At 33.2% G+C, this 15078-nt stretch overlaps 2 protein-coding genes across 4 annotated transcripts; both read left to right on the forward strand.

Annotated features, from left to right (window-relative positions):
* Positions 1–700: 700 nt before the first annotated feature.
* Positions 701–2762, forward strand: LOC140054594 (large ribosomal subunit protein eL15-like). 2 transcript variants are annotated; one of them, XM_072099647.1, is made up of 5 exons: positions 701–748; positions 1378–1563; positions 1649–1785; positions 2233–2425; positions 2550–2762. In XM_072099647.1, exons 2-5 carry the CDS (start codon positions 1392–1394, stop codon positions 2660–2662), a joined length of 615 nt encoding a protein of 204 aa, XP_071955748.1. In that variant the 5' UTR covers positions 701–748; positions 1378–1391; the 3' UTR covers positions 2663–2762. The 2 variants fall into 2 exon arrangements, with proteins under 2 accessions (XP_071955748.1, XP_071955749.1); XM_072099648.1 differs by lacking the exon at positions 701–748 and adding an exon at positions 1019–1040.
* A 61-nt stretch (positions 2763–2823) lies between these two features.
* Positions 2824–13421, forward strand: LOC140054590 (uncharacterized). 2 transcript variants are annotated; one of them, XM_072099641.1, is made up of 17 exons: positions 2824–3929; positions 5126–5356; positions 5655–5873; positions 6035–6156; positions 6296–6346; positions 6691–6747; positions 7143–7181; positions 7647–7706; positions 7890–7961; positions 8100–8174; positions 8331–8631; positions 8868–9019; positions 9193–9315; positions 9438–9546; positions 9715–9814; positions 10151–10258; positions 10343–13421. In XM_072099641.1, the coding sequence occupies exons 1-17, from the start codon at positions 3863–3865 to the stop codon at positions 10431–10433; spliced, it is 1977 nt and encodes a 658-aa protein (XP_071955742.1). In that variant the 5' UTR covers positions 2824–3862; the 3' UTR covers positions 10434–13421. The 2 variants fall into 2 exon arrangements, with proteins under 2 accessions (XP_071955742.1, XP_071955741.1); XM_072099640.1 differs by having other exon boundaries at positions 3227–3929; positions 8097–8174.
* The last annotated feature ends 1657 nt before the right edge of the window (positions 13422–15078 follow it).

A 15078-nucleotide genomic window follows, 5' to 3' on the forward strand; every position in this document is an offset into this window, starting at 1 on the left:
GGTCCACTTGAGCAAAGTGTATTAACATATGAAAAGATATTAAAATTCAGTGATTTATTTCTATTTTATATTATTGTGCTCCCCTGGCTCCAAATTGGGTCCACTTGAGCACAGTGTTATTAACATACGAAATACTAATATTAAAATTCAGTGACTTATTTCTATTTTATATCACTACTGTGCTCCTTACTGGCGCCAAATTGTGTCCACTTGAGCACAGTGTATTTACATACGAAAAGATATTAAAATTAGTGACTTATTTCTATTTTATATCACTGTGCTCCACCGGTGCTAAATTTGGTCAACTGGAGCAGTTACCGTTAGTACTATTTCTAATTCGGAAGTAAATAAAGGCATAAATGGCGCTCCGTAGAAGTAGAGAATGCTCGATCGTCGAAATGACGCTCTGAATATACCTCCCACTGTGAGCAGCATGTGTGACGTATACGTGTGTTCACGTCACGACGATGGCCCATGGGTTTTTGTCACATGATATAGATGGATTGATATAAATCGTCTAAATTTAATTTACCGCTATTTAAAAATTACTTATTAATAATATTGTAATACAAATTAGGAATATTATTAATAAATGTTTACAATTATATTTTAAATAAGCACGGTTTTTTTGGTGTAAACATTTATCTTTTTCTAGTTTTTTAACCAAAGATCGTATAGCGCCACCTATAGTACTTTGGTTTTGACCTATGACCGACCTTTAAGATTTTTCCCTTTTAGCCGTGAGAAGGTAAAAAAGGCTTTCTTTCAATCTGAATTAAATCACACTTATTAAAACAACATCTTCCTGTTTTATTCATTTTTATTAAAAATGAGAATGTTGGATATTGTATTTTGTTAATAATAAATACAGTATTTACCTTTAATCGTTATTTTTAAATAATTCATAGGCGAAGGCCTGGGAATAAAAAACCGACATACCTAACGTCCTAATTCCTAGTACAGTAGTAGTAGAGGCCTACCCAGCTGGTGTGGTGGTACTTGCCTGTCTAGGCTAGAGTAGGCCTAGCTAGATATTTTAGGTTAGTTGACATACTATATATTAATAGAGATTATGATATTGTCATTGGGTGCTATTGTACTTGCTGTAACTTACCTTACAGACCTCAAGCTCGAGAGCTTACACTAGCAGGCAGGCCAGAGTATGTTAAAATATTCACGCAATGGCGAGTGACAGTGATTAATGACGAATGTATTATATTACTTTGCCTATCGACCGGCGATTTCAAGTTTAGTGCAAAAGACAATATTAAGTGGGTAAATAATCCTGGGCTGAATCGTCCTGCCAATCAATTGTATCATCTTTTCTTCAATTAAATGTGGATTCTTCAATTAAATGTAGATAACTTTTTTACACAGGGATTTTTAAAAAAATGGGGGCGTACAAGTATATGCAAGAATTGTGGCGCAAGAAACAGTGCGATGCTCTGCGGTTTCTGCTCAGGATTCGTTGTTGGCAACTTCGTCAACTCTCGGCCATTCACAGAGCTCCACGCCCCTTAAGACCTGACAAAGCTCGTCGTCTTGGATATCGTGCTAAACAAGGTATTTCAAGTGTCAATTGTTTGTATAGCTATCTCTGTATTTTGTTTATTAACTAATGAAACTTTAATGTTTCATTACAACACAGGGTTTGTTATCTATCGTGTACGTGTACGCCGTGGGGGACGAAAGAGGCCAGTTCCAAAGGGAGCAACGTACGGAAAACCAACCAATATGGGAGTAAATGAACTTAAGTATCAGAGAAGTCTGCAGGCCACAGCTGAGGTAGGCATTATTCATTTAATGATAACTTATACTGAAACCTGTCAAATACTTATCACCATACTTGAGTTTCAGTAGCTTGAAAACATTTTTACATGCGTATGTAAAAAAATCTCAATAAAGTACCACATTTGGATTATCATCACATTAGTAATTAATAATTTTAAATGTTGTATGTATGCATGTAAGAATGAATTGAGGGTAGAATGTTGAAAGAACAATATCAAAAATATTGATTTGATAATATACTATATGTTAATATACTATATGTTAATATACTCTATGTTAATATACTCTGTTAATATACTCTATGTTAATATACTCTATGTTAATATACTATGTTAATATACTCTGTTAATATACTCTGTTAATATACTCTATGTTAATATACTATATGTTAATATACTATATGTTAATATACTCTATGTTAATATACTATATGTTTTTCAGGATCGTGTTGGAAGACGATGTGGTGCTTTACGTGTCCTTAACAGTTATTGGGTTGCAAATGATTCAACTTACAAATACTATGAAGTTATTCTTGTTGACCCACAACATAAAGCTATACGTCGTGATGCAGACACTCAATGGATATGTAACCCAGTCCACAAACACAGAGAATTACGTGGACTTACATCAGCAAGTAAGCATTCAACATTATCCTAAAAACATTCTATTAATACTGCATCAAAATTATTAATTTGTAAGTCAAATAGCTACAATAAATATAATCATAATAGTTAACTTTAAATTATTTTACTTTACAGGTAAAAAGAGCCGTGGTCTTGGAAAAGGACATAAATACAAACAAACAGAGGGAGGATCACGTCGTGCTTCGTGGAAGCGTCGAAACACACTGCAAATGCGTCGTTATCGCTAATCTTTGTGTATTTTTTTCTCTTGTTTACATGTGTATTTGGCTCAGAAAGAGTCTAAATGTCTCTTTCCTGAATTGAAACCAATAAAAATCATCAATTGAATTTGATTTTGTGATCTTTTGTTTTAGTGTAATTTGTAGTGAGAAATTGCTATTTTTGAATTAGAATATCAATTGTGAATAATTTATTTTTTTAGGAATACAATACTTGACTTATAAAATGTACTTAGAGGTTGAAATATATATCTCTGGTTCTTTACTGATCCTTTGTATGGAGTATTACAAGGGCGTGTGTGTAATCCACATTTCTATCAGTTTACGATATGGTGACTGTGTGGTCACAATCGTCTGTTACCAACAAGGCCATATACAGTACATGGCTGCAGTCGCATGCGCAAATTTGAGTTAGTGTTTACCGATCGACCGACATAGTGAGCTGTAAAGTCGCGTTAGCACGCGACTAAAAACCCGACGTATCTAGGCCGTATTGCAATCAATAACGTTGATTGTAATACGCCGTATTATAATAAACGTTGGGATTGCATTGTTACGCTCTGAGCTTGCGTTGGAACGAGCTGACGAATTGTGAGCCGCCAATTGAATTGTTTTATGAACGTATAAACACAGGCCCTACTAATTACGTAAAGAGTGAGCTGATGGAGGTTTAATTAAATGTAGGCCTACATGTAATAATACACCCTTTTGATCATCTGACATAGTAGTCTATAGAGTGGACCTTCTGTACACCTCCCTTGAAGCAGGGAGTAACTCTTCCCTGCTTGAAGTATATACATGAGTCACCAATTCAATGAACTCGAGTACCAATTCGTTAAAAGCGGAAATACCAATGATATTAAATAGGAACGTAATTTTTAAGTTTGTAATATTATAGATAACAATAGAAGCAGTTAAGCGTTCTACCCTGTCGTCGTCGTCCTGTAAAAATGCCATTATATTATTTCCGCATAACTCTTGTTCAACTTGATGCACTATAAATGTGAACGCCATTGAATACAGTGTTTGCCACAAGATTAGTGTTATAAATGTTGGATACTGAGCTTGATCTAAGTAACATGAGAACGATTACATAATATCGGTGGTAAGCAACCTGGTAAATTCTTGTTTCAATTGTAACTTTAGCAAGTGAGTGATTGTTACGAAAGATTACCCGACTACGAGCGGACTAACGCTACACAGATTAAAATGAATTGGTTTATTATAGTTCATTTGTGTTTAATCAATTACGTACACACATCATCAGCTTCTATAGGTAAGTAAGTCACTGTATATATTTTTAAAATGTAGCTAGTTCAATTGTTAATAATTACTGTAAAACTTTGCCGTTTATAAAATTGAGTAGGACTAAATCTTGCTCAGGGGTATTCATTTACTAGTAGACTTGGATACAATGCATATCAATCATTTGATAACTGGGAGGAACTTATTATATCTGAGACAACAATATTGTTTCTCAGTTGTTTTTTTTTTGACAGCTGTAACCCTAACCCTTAATCAGTTGAATTAACGTTAACTAAACCTACGGTACGGCCTACCTGTGGTCTACTAGCGGATATTGATGTATCTGATGTATCTGATAAGCTACTTCCTTGAGAATAGTGAATAATAAATAAATGTGTCTTTGTTATGGTCACAATCAATATTTTCCCCCAAATTTCACAACCGCTTCTATTCATTCTTTCGTATTGCGGATTTTGAGGAAACGATTACCAGTAATAATATACATTGCTACATAGTTCCATTTAATTTATAATACTGAATGGGAGGGGCAGAGCTATGAATGTCGTTCACATTACACTAATTTATAATACTGAATGGGAGGGGCAGAGCTATGAATGTCATTCACATTACACTCATTTATAATACTGAATGGGAGGGGCAGAGCTATGAATGTCGTTCACATTACACATCATTACCTACATACTACAAATATTTCATAATTTTGAATAAATCTTTTATTGAATGAATAATTGTTTGATTTAGGCCTACTCAGAAATTATGTTATTAAAAATATAATTGTATGAATAAATCATAAATAGCATATTTTATGTTACATCTCCAAAATGTGTATTCTTGAATGATATTTACAGAATACAGTTAAACACGTACGTCTCTACTTTTTTTTTTCTCTTTTGTGGCGTTAACCACTATTTTATTCATTTCATTCTCAAATGATCCAATACAATGATTTTACACTTCATCCAAATATATATTCCCTTGTTATTCTGTTCTGTTATTTTCTTGTACTTTCTTTTATCTTTAGTACGATTTGATCGAAACAATTCGGTCAAATATATATATATATATATATATATACTTTATACTTTTATATCCACTTTTTTCATTATTTTCTTTTATTTTAAGTATTCATTTCTACAATAGGTCTATGTCTCTGTACAAAACACACACTTTTTAGTAATTTCGTAATTTGTTGTTTATAACTTTCAGATATTAGTTCCTTTAGAGTATCAGAAGATGTGACTCACTCTTTAGAATCAAACATGGTGAACTTTACACTAGGCCTAAGGATTCTAGAGGATGAATCGTTTGGTGATTTTAATATCTCCTTTTACTCAAGCCAAAGCAATCTGCACGTTTATATTGAAGAAGTGAAGAAGTCGATGGATTTTCCATATTGTCATTTAGGAAACGTTAAAGAAAATGTGTTCATAAACGAAAGTAAGTAGGCCTAGCTAGACCTATTGTGTTGTGTGGCCTACTCTCTGTCATATAAAGTACAATTACGTATGTTATATGCATGCATGTTATACGGTATCCATAAGCTATAAGCTATAGAAGCTATTTACTATAATCTTTTATGACTGTAGGCCTATTTTATCAATATTTTAACTCAAGTTTTCTGCTTTTTATTGTTTTAGTGTAGTTTTATACCATTTTATGTGTATTTTTCTTGTCATGTTGAAAATGACTTTGACCAAATGAAATGAATGAACTGCTTAATGTTGTTTTATAAAAGGTTCGTCAATGATTGAGCTTTCACTCCAGTTAAAATTTCCGAACACAAAATGTTGTGAGACTGCAGCTAGCCTATGTGTCTATATTGAGTCAGTTGAGAACGCAAACGAAACTGATGACTATTGTCTTCCTTACAATTATGGTGTTACTAAAAACGAAGCAGCTGGTCATAAAGATTGCACACTAGGAGGCACGACGGAGAACCCCCCTAGTACAACAAGTAAGTAAAACATTTGTCATACTTCAGACGTACGAATACCTATTATTTGTACTTTAATTACCTTCGTTCTCATTCTCACACTTGTTCTCATCATCCTTTGTTCTTTTTAATCACATAATATTAGCAATTCTCATAATTATTTTAAATATGTGTTACTATAGCTACCACTCCCACCAATAATCCTACTGCTGACGTGATATACATCATAATCATATGTGTTGGTGGTGTACTTCTTCTGATAATGTTTTTAGTAATTGTGTGTGTATGCTGTAGACGATTCAAGGTATGTTCATGTTCTCTTGCTCATCATAGATAATTAACTTAAACCAAACAAAATACATACACAATTGGTATAAGTACTAATATAGTCTATTAGTAGCAAGAATCAACCAAGGCTGATTTTTGTATTTTATTTTTCAAAGGATACAAACGAGCCCATTGATGTTGCTGACGAGATGTCTCTAGATACGCTGGTAAGTGTTAAGTATTATTTATTTGTTAAATCATGAAAAAATATTGAAATATTTATTCTCACATTGATAATTTGAAGTAAAATTGTATTGATAGATTGATAACTTTATTTCAGAATAAAAATTCCATATAAACAACAAACAATTATTTCGTTATACAACTTGTATACTTCTAAATTATATCCTAGCCAAATTTGTTTTAATATAATATTAATTATGATTTCTTTTTAATGGCTGTGATAAATTCTTTAAAAATGTTTGATAATAATTATTTCAACACTATACAATAATAGTCATACTAAGTATTGGTATCATTATTTTATGTTGGGTTTTTGTTTGCTCTCTAGCGGCGAGTTTCAATTGATTTAAATAGGAAATGCCACTCTCCAAGTTTCGCGGAGCTGGTGAGTATATTTAATTATTTCCGTTAAATTGTATCACTTTTAACATTTTTTTTAATTTAAAGGTAATTGTTTCCATTAACCTAAGTGTAAATGGTGACTGTTTTCAGCTTAATTATTACTTCCTCCACATTCAATGTAATTTTTCGCAGAACTGACAAAAGGCTTAATGTGTTTTCACTCTATCGGGTCATTCAACTTAGTATCTTTAGGGGCCTGCCGTTTACACCATTTATTTAAAGTTATCGGGAGGGCGTATCACTTTAGAGATAATAACATATTAACTGTTAACACCAATTAAATTGGCATATTGAGTCAGTGGGCATATTGAATTTCTGATTAAATACAGTTAATATGTAGGCTTATTATGTTCTTTCAAAGTGCGTATTTTTTTCTAGGACACCGGACCGCCGATAAAAACCAATCTTCCAACGATGGTAAGTATACTCATTAAACTAATATAGTACAATTAAGCTGCAGAATATTCATTTGAATTCACTTTAAACCACATTCATCCACGTTCAGCAAATCATTACAAGGAAAACCAAACGCTGACGTCATCATCATCATCCTGTTTTGCTACAGTATGTTGCCTTGTCATTGTTTATGTTAAAATATATATTTTTGGAAAAATAAAAATGTCGTCAACCGCCGACACCAACATAAATCAACGAATATTCAGATTGTTGTCCTTTAACCCATAATTGTATTGCCTTTCTAATGTCATATTCCAAAAACCATGTTGGTCAGGCCTTGGCTTCGCGGTTTGCAATGTTTGCGAGTTGATTAGTAGCATTCGTATGTTAAGATATGCAATTATGTTTGTGAATTATTAGTAGCATTTGTATGTTATTATATGCTTTTTTCAATTAATAAATAATTGTATTTTTTAACTGAAATAGGACTCGTTTTTCTTTGGACCTTGTAGTTCACATTTGCAACAGGAAGAACTACTTCCTCAGGTATGTTATACAGACCGTGCTTGCTAGAATAAGCAAGTAATCATTAAAATGAATAGGCCTAAATACTTGCAAATTAAATATAAATGCAAGTGTTTCCTGTAACACATAAACCATATATGTAATTTAATGCTAAATTACATACATTGATTTTTTTTTAAATTTACATTTTATATTGTATGGCAGGATTTTTTAAGTGCCTTTATGAAAAAATACGTGGAGTTTGTTACCGAGTGGAATAAATCAGCAAAAAAAGACGTAAGTAACTGCATAATGCTTTCATTTATTTATTTACTTTCTTGTTTTTTGTTTGTTTTTATTTTTTGTTTGTTTTTAAGGCCTACTTTCATTTAGTTACAAATTAGTATGTATGCTCTAATTTTTTTTACACAGAAGACTTCACCAGTCGTTTCAAATTCTAAAACAAAGCTAACGGTACCGTCTGGGGAAACACGTAGAATTAGCATAAAAGTAAGTACTGTAATATAACATAGGTCTTACTCAAATACTCAAAACAACAATACAGAGTGGATCATGAATTATACGATTGTTTAGTCCGACTGATAATCACGAAAGTTGATCTGTAGTTGACTATAAAATATTGAAGTTAATATGCTATATTCACAGCGTAGGCCTAAGTTAAAGGGAGAAAGGGATTCAGCAGTTTATGTAAACCAATGGGATTCGTCTATGGAAATACCAAGAGATAGGATAGAACTTTTTGAGAAAATCGGAGAAGGTCAATTTGGAGAAGTTCACAGAGCAGTACTACAAGACGAGGGCGGTTCAAAAACTGTTGCAGTTAAGAAATTAAAAAAGGGAACAAATAAGGATGACAAGAATAACTTCTTAAGAGAACTTGCCACGCATGCCCTTCTTGAAAACCATCCACACGTGATACAACTGATCGGATGTTGCATTGAAAAAGGCAAGACAGTTTGAATTAATAGTATAACAATGGTAATGAGAGGGCTACAGCGCAACATTGTCTATTCAATCCATTACGTACGTTATAAAGCCTACGTAAGAAAAACATCTTTTCTCCTTGAAAAATGTTTACGCACACAGGCGCGCGCGTGTACAGAGGGAGCGCCACATATATTAATTATTATCATTTATGATGTATTATTTAATCGGCCTAAAAAATGACAATTTATGTTTCAGAACCAATGTTAGTAATTTTTGAATATATGGCAAATGGAAATTTGCTGGATTACCTTAAGAATACCCCAGAGAGTGTTTCATCTGCCCTTAACTATGTCGTCACATTTGGTCACCACGTTGCCGAAGGAATGAAATTTCTGGCAGCAACCGAGGTAGGTTGCATGTACGCAAGTGACTGCTGACTTATTGTATTATCAAATAGATCCGTCAATCAACTCCAAATAATCACAACATTTAAAAGTGCATATATTTGGCTGACAGAATCACTACATTTATATATTCAAAATATGTAATAAGTTTCATAAAACATGTTTTTTCTCATCAGGTAATTCATAGAGATTTAGCAGCAAGAAACATCCTAATCAACCAATCAGGTATTTGTAAAGTAGCTGACTTTGGTTTTGCAAAAGATGTATTTGGCGTCACAAAGTACACCAAAAAAATACAAGTAGGAATTTCTTTTTTTACTATTGATAAATGGTGCATAAATTAGGCCTATACATTTTGTAGGATATGGTGTCCACCAATGAGTAGGCTATTAACTGTGTCGTATTTGTTGTACCTTGACAGACCGCACCAATTCGCTGGATGGCACCGGAATCTTTGTTGGATGGTGTATTTAGTACTCAAAGTGACGTGTGGAGTTTTGGTGTTTTGCTATGGGAAATTGTAACACTTGGTAAGGTTTTTATTTTTACACTACCATTCAAATTACGTTATCGAATAATACCATGTTGTTTACCCGCCTTCTATATTTGAGTAAAGATTACAAATGGCAAATAAATTATTATTTACTCATTATATTTGAGATACCATTACATTTTAGGATAATATTTTTTTACCACAGGACGCGAAGTACCATATTTTGATATACGAAGCATAGACATTAAAAGAAAACTTAAAGAAGGACTGCGACTGCGCAAGCCCGGACACTGTCCAACAGATCTGTAAGTAAATCAATTTGTTCTTGAATCTCATGAATAATTATTAACACGTGATTTGTCTTTATCACTTTTCTATTTGTAATACTGTTTTCAATAGTACATACTTCCATAATCTTTCAAAAATGTGTAAATCTGTGGATTGTGTCAACCATGGTATCTATAATAGCGTCTGCCCTTTTCACAACAATTTTGACACTTAATTTGTTGAAACCATTTTGATTTTTGTTTATGATTCGTGTGAATCTTTATTCAGATGTGTTATATTTTAATGTACAGTTTTGTTTTTCTGTTCCTCCTAAGGGAGGTGAATAAATTTGAATTTGAATTATTTTAATCCAGGTACGCTTTAATGGCAATTTGTTGGAACAATGAACCAGAAGAGAGGCCAACATTTGAAACGTTATGTAAAGAGTTTATAGAACTTGAAAGTCTTGGACATTATACTTTGTGAGTTACTATTTTCTTTTTGTACAAAGTAATAAATGATAATGAAATTTCACATTGTATTAATAATTACATTTTCTGCTGCAGGACGAGAATATCCCACCTTCGAAAACCTAGTAAACTACGTGGACTGGTTAATAGAATAACTCGACAGTTATCAAATGGAGAGGCCATCTGAAATGTATAAAACAAGCAAATCGCATTGATTACCAAACTAACGGGTATTAAAAGAATGACTCGACAGTTATCGAATGGAGAGGCCATCTGAAATGTATAAAACAAGCAAATCGCATTGATTACCAAACTAACAGGTATAAACTACATTTGAAACTGCTGAAGTTTGTAATAGGATCGAAGTTAACTGATCTAAGAGAGATCCGGAGAGAGATATTATTTCGCAGTTTATAAATCCGAAATCTAAATGAAAGAGAACTGAAACAGAATGGTTCACCGATGAGTGTACATTAAAAGTGTGTTTATATGATGTATTCAAGATTGTTCAATTGTTAGGACTGTCGGGCTAATAACATTAACATTAATAACTAATAACATTAACGAATGACTTTAATTGTAAATATCAAACTGTATCAAGACTATTTAATAATTAAGAAAACTTAATTGAGAAGTGTATTCGAATTATTACATTCCATAACGATTTTTTTTTACTTTTGTAAAAATGTATTTTTATACCCAATAGGGTAATCCATCCAATTGGTTGTGTACTTAGGCATATTATTGTATTGACACCAATGAAATTAGGTTGTATACCCAATAGGCTAATCCATCGAGTTGGTTGTGTACTTAGGCATATTCAGGGCTCGATATTTCACTAGTCCGGCGTACAATGTCTAGTTAAAACTGCTCTGGGTTAGTCAATCTTCCACCCAACAAGCCCGGGTGTCTAGTGTGTAAATAATTAGGCTAGAGAATATTTAGGCCTAGACTTTTAAAATGCATTATTAAAATACTCTAGCCACTGGCCTAATTGTTTGTATCATTTTTATAGAGCGCCTTCGCAATCACGTTCCTCGTTAACGTTAACGAAGGAGAGCAACTAATCACGCTCCTTAAATCAGCGTGTCAAGTCACCAATAAGGGGATTCCCCTGTCTGCTTTCAAGTGCCAATTTACTTCCATTACACCTCACAGTGTATCCAGTGCGGTGTCAGATAAATGCCTCAACTAGTCTTTTAAGCAGTAACTTTCAGAACAAGTACCAACCAAATGGTTGCTTTTATTAAACAAATCAATTTTAATGTATAAAATATAGTTAATAAAAAAATAAATTTAATAGAAGTAGGCCTATTTTTATTAATTAGAGGAAGATGCTTCACTTCTGTCTTTGGAATTTTAATTAATTTTTTTCTCCGAAAAAAATCAACCAATTTGGTTACCCAAATTTAGTGACAAAACATGTGCTCTAGTCTCACCATCCCAGCAGCAGCTGGTCTAGCTCTCTAGCAAGCATCGCGTGTGTGACCGCCGTATGTAAACACAGCCAAATACCCTTTCCTTAATTACATTTTTAAGATGTAATATTCAAATGATACTTAGTAACTTGTCATTAATATTTTGTTTGTATTACTTTGTGAAATACAGGTACTTAATTTTTGTTTTTAATTTCTAGGCCTAGTTCTAGGCCTAGCCCTATATTATTTACTAGTAGACAGGTTCCATTTCTGAAAAAACAGCCTAGAAAACGAATCAAGAAGCATTTTTGGGTAGAAGCTGGGATCCACTTGATTGATGGCGGATCCCAAGCGAAATTCGGCCATCTAAGCCCTTAATTTCCATAATTAAAAATGGCGGCCATTTTTTATAATTACCCTATATCTCGAGAACCACTTGTCACAGATAATTAATTTTGGTGTCAAAATGTTTTAAATATATGTTTTTATATTCACTTTAATGACACATTTTCTCAAAAAATGGATGCAAGTCTTATTTCTGGCATTTTGACCTTTGACCTTGATTTATCGTATTTCAGTAACCAATAATCGGAGAGACACGAAATAGGGCTCAAATTGTTCAGAAACTATACATTCATATTTATTATAATGAAATATTTTTACAAAAAATGGCCGATTCTACAACTATTGACCTTTGAACTATTAGTCAAATATAATAATATAATAATAATATAACTTTGAAAATTGTGGTCTTATGAATTTTTTTTTCGTTTTAAATTGTTTAAAACATGTGTGTTTCTATCCAGTCTAATGGCACATTTTGTACAAGAATAGCCGATAGTATGGTTATTGACCTTTAAACTACAGCATAGGCCTACTGTATAAACTAACTAGAACTTACAGTAGTTTAGTTAGTTTTGATTCAGGTGTGCGGTATATACCCAGTAAGATTTAGTCAATAAGCGGACTAGTGAAACATCCAGTGGGCTAGTGAAACTCACATTGAACAAGCCCAGTGGTCTAGCTAGTAAAATTTCAAAAATCGAGCCCTGATATTATTGTATTGACACCAATGAAATTCAGGTAGCGTTATTATCTAAATGTTTTGTTTTAGGATAATCTAGGCCTAACTAACAGTAAGGCCATGTCTTCTTTTCTAGATTAACTCATGGTTCTCCAGTAGCCGTCCATTTGCCATGTGCATTAACATAATCATGGTAGTTCAGTATAGGCATAGGCCTACGGAGGTCACTGTATTAATTATATTATCGTTATACAATCACACTTTCCTTTTATTTCTAATTATGGTATACTAACTAGGCCTACTACCAAGAGTAGTACGCGGTATACTACCCTGACTTTGTTGAACTAATCTATCTAGGCTAGCTAATACAGGGCGTAAGCTCTAGTAGTAGCCTAAGTAGGCCTACAGCTATCATTAATGAATGTATTAACTATTCTTATTAATTTGTCTTTTTTAAATTAAATTATTCAAGTAATATACGTAGTAATATAATCTAGAAGATATACTGTACATGAGAACAGGTAGCATAGAAGCAATTAGATTTTATTTTTAAGGGCCAGGTACTATCGCATATGCAGCTATCTATAGCCTAGCAAAAATGAGGCCAGGTAGCCTAGCGATAGGTATGCCGAGTAGGCCTAGGCCTACTATAGTTAGCTGTTGTTAGGCCTAGACTTATTAGGCCCGGTAGAATGAATCATACAACACACCATAAATATCAATCTACTAAATATTTTCTTTGGTTTGTAACTGTACTATATATTGTGTACTTACATAGGCCTACTCTTGTTTAAATTCAGGATTCTAAGTTGCAACAATTTAACTAAATCGGGCGCCATTTTTAAGAGGAGAGGAGAGAGGCTGCCACGCCTCATTCATGGCGCGTACATCACATATAGCGCGCGGCCTATATTGCAAGTTTCTTTAGTGGTGCCCGAGGAATATATTAATTTTATATTTTATACCGTCGAAATTATAGTTTGATTGGAGATTTTATGTTTGTTTGTGTATAATGTCTTTTTCTTTTTTTTAACTTGAAATAAAAAGGAATTTTCACGATTCTAATTTAAAGGGGGGTTCCGGGTTTAAAATGAATAGTAAAAAATGTAAAATATATTTGTTTGTCTCTTGAACGGTAAAAGTTTCAATTTATATAAGCGCCCAGTGAAGCAGAACGAAGGCTGTGAAATGAGGCCAGATTACAAGTGCAGCTACGGCAAAATCACACTGTGGTTACAGAATAGCAAATTCGTGAAATGGTCAATCTTCCGACGACTCGTTATCATTAACCATATCAATTACTTTTGTAAAATTATACTTATCTGATGTAATTTTAGTCGGTCTTCCCATTTATAAAGTCAATTTTCTATGAAAATCCATCAAAACAGTGAAAAATTAGATAAGTTTGCACTTTACGTTTGCCGATTTTCGCACTGACTTAGGGAAAGCCTTCAAAATCAATGAAGCGTAACGTATACATTCCTGCTGAGCGAGGAGAGCGAGACGACGATACACGTGCTCTCTCTGCCCATGCCTGGCATCGTCACGTGATAAGCAGATACAGTATACAATACCAAACTGGTCGGGTCGTATGGAACGCCGTTTACGCAACATTTCGATGATATGAATTTTATGACGCGATATGTGAATGAAATGCATCGATATGAATTAAATGGTGCGATATATGAATGAAATGTTTTGAATTGAATGCTTTGAATTGAATATTTTGAATGAAATGTTTTGAATGAAATGTTTTGAATGAAATGTTTTGAATGAAATGTTTTGAATGAAATGTTTTAAATGAAATGTTTTGAATGAAATGTTTTGAATGAAATGTTTGAATTGAATTGAAAAGTCAAAATATTGGTGGCGTATGTCATTCTCGCTCGCGATTATTTTCTCAACCTCTTAGGCCTAAGCCTGGGTACCCTCATCTCCTTTCTTCCACGCTGCCTAGCTTTACAGAGAATCCTAACAGACCTGGGTTCGGAAATATGTATTCAAATGTTTCAGGTCTGTTAGGGAGTCTCTGTAAAGGATTCATATTGATGACAGCGTTGAAAGGAGATGTGAGGGTACCCATGCTTAGGCCTATTAAGAGGTTGAAAAAAAATTGCGAGCGGGAATGACATACGCCGCCAATAGCTTGACTTTTCAATTCAATTCAAACTTTTCATTCAAAACATTTAATTCAAAACATTTCATTCAAAACATTTCATTCAAAACATTTTATTCAAAACATTCAATTCAAAACATTTCATTCAAAACATTTCATTCAAAACATTCAATTCAAAGCATTCAATTCAAAACATTTCATTCATATATCACGCCATTCAATTCATATCGATGCATTTCATTCACATATCGCGTCATAAAATTCATATCATCGA

Source organism: Antedon mediterranea, chromosome 7 (assembly GCF_964355755.1).
Source record: "Antedon mediterranea chromosome 7, ecAntMedi1.1, whole genome shotgun sequence".
NCBI classification, from domain to species: domain Eukaryota; kingdom Metazoa; phylum Echinodermata; class Crinoidea; order Comatulida; family Antedonidae; genus Antedon; species Antedon mediterranea.

Bases quoted from the DNA above. Each gene is read 5' to 3' on its own strand.
- LOC140054594 (XM_072099647.1), top strand. From the start codon at position 1,392: ATGGGGGCGTACAAGTATATGCAAGAATTGTGGCGCAAGAAACAGTGC. The intron at 1,564-1,648 runs GTATTTCAAGTG...ATTACAACACAG, and splicing joins TGGATATCGTGCTAAACAAG to GGTTTGTTATCTATCGTGTA. The intron at 2,426-2,549 runs GTAAGCATTCAA...TTTACTTTACAG, and splicing joins ACGTGGACTTACATCAGCAA to GTAAAAAGAGCCGTGGTCTT.
- LOC140054590 (XM_072099640.1), top strand. From the start codon at position 3,863: ATGAATTGGTTTATTATAGTTCATTTGTGTTTAATCAATTACGTACAC. The intron at 5,357-5,654 runs GTAAGTAGGCCT...GTTTTATAAAAG, and splicing joins AAATGTGTTCATAAACGAAA to GTTCGTCAATGATTGAGCTT. The intron at 6,157-6,295 runs GTATGTTCATGT...TATTTTTCAAAG, and splicing joins TATGCTGTAGACGATTCAAG to GATACAAACGAGCCCATTGA.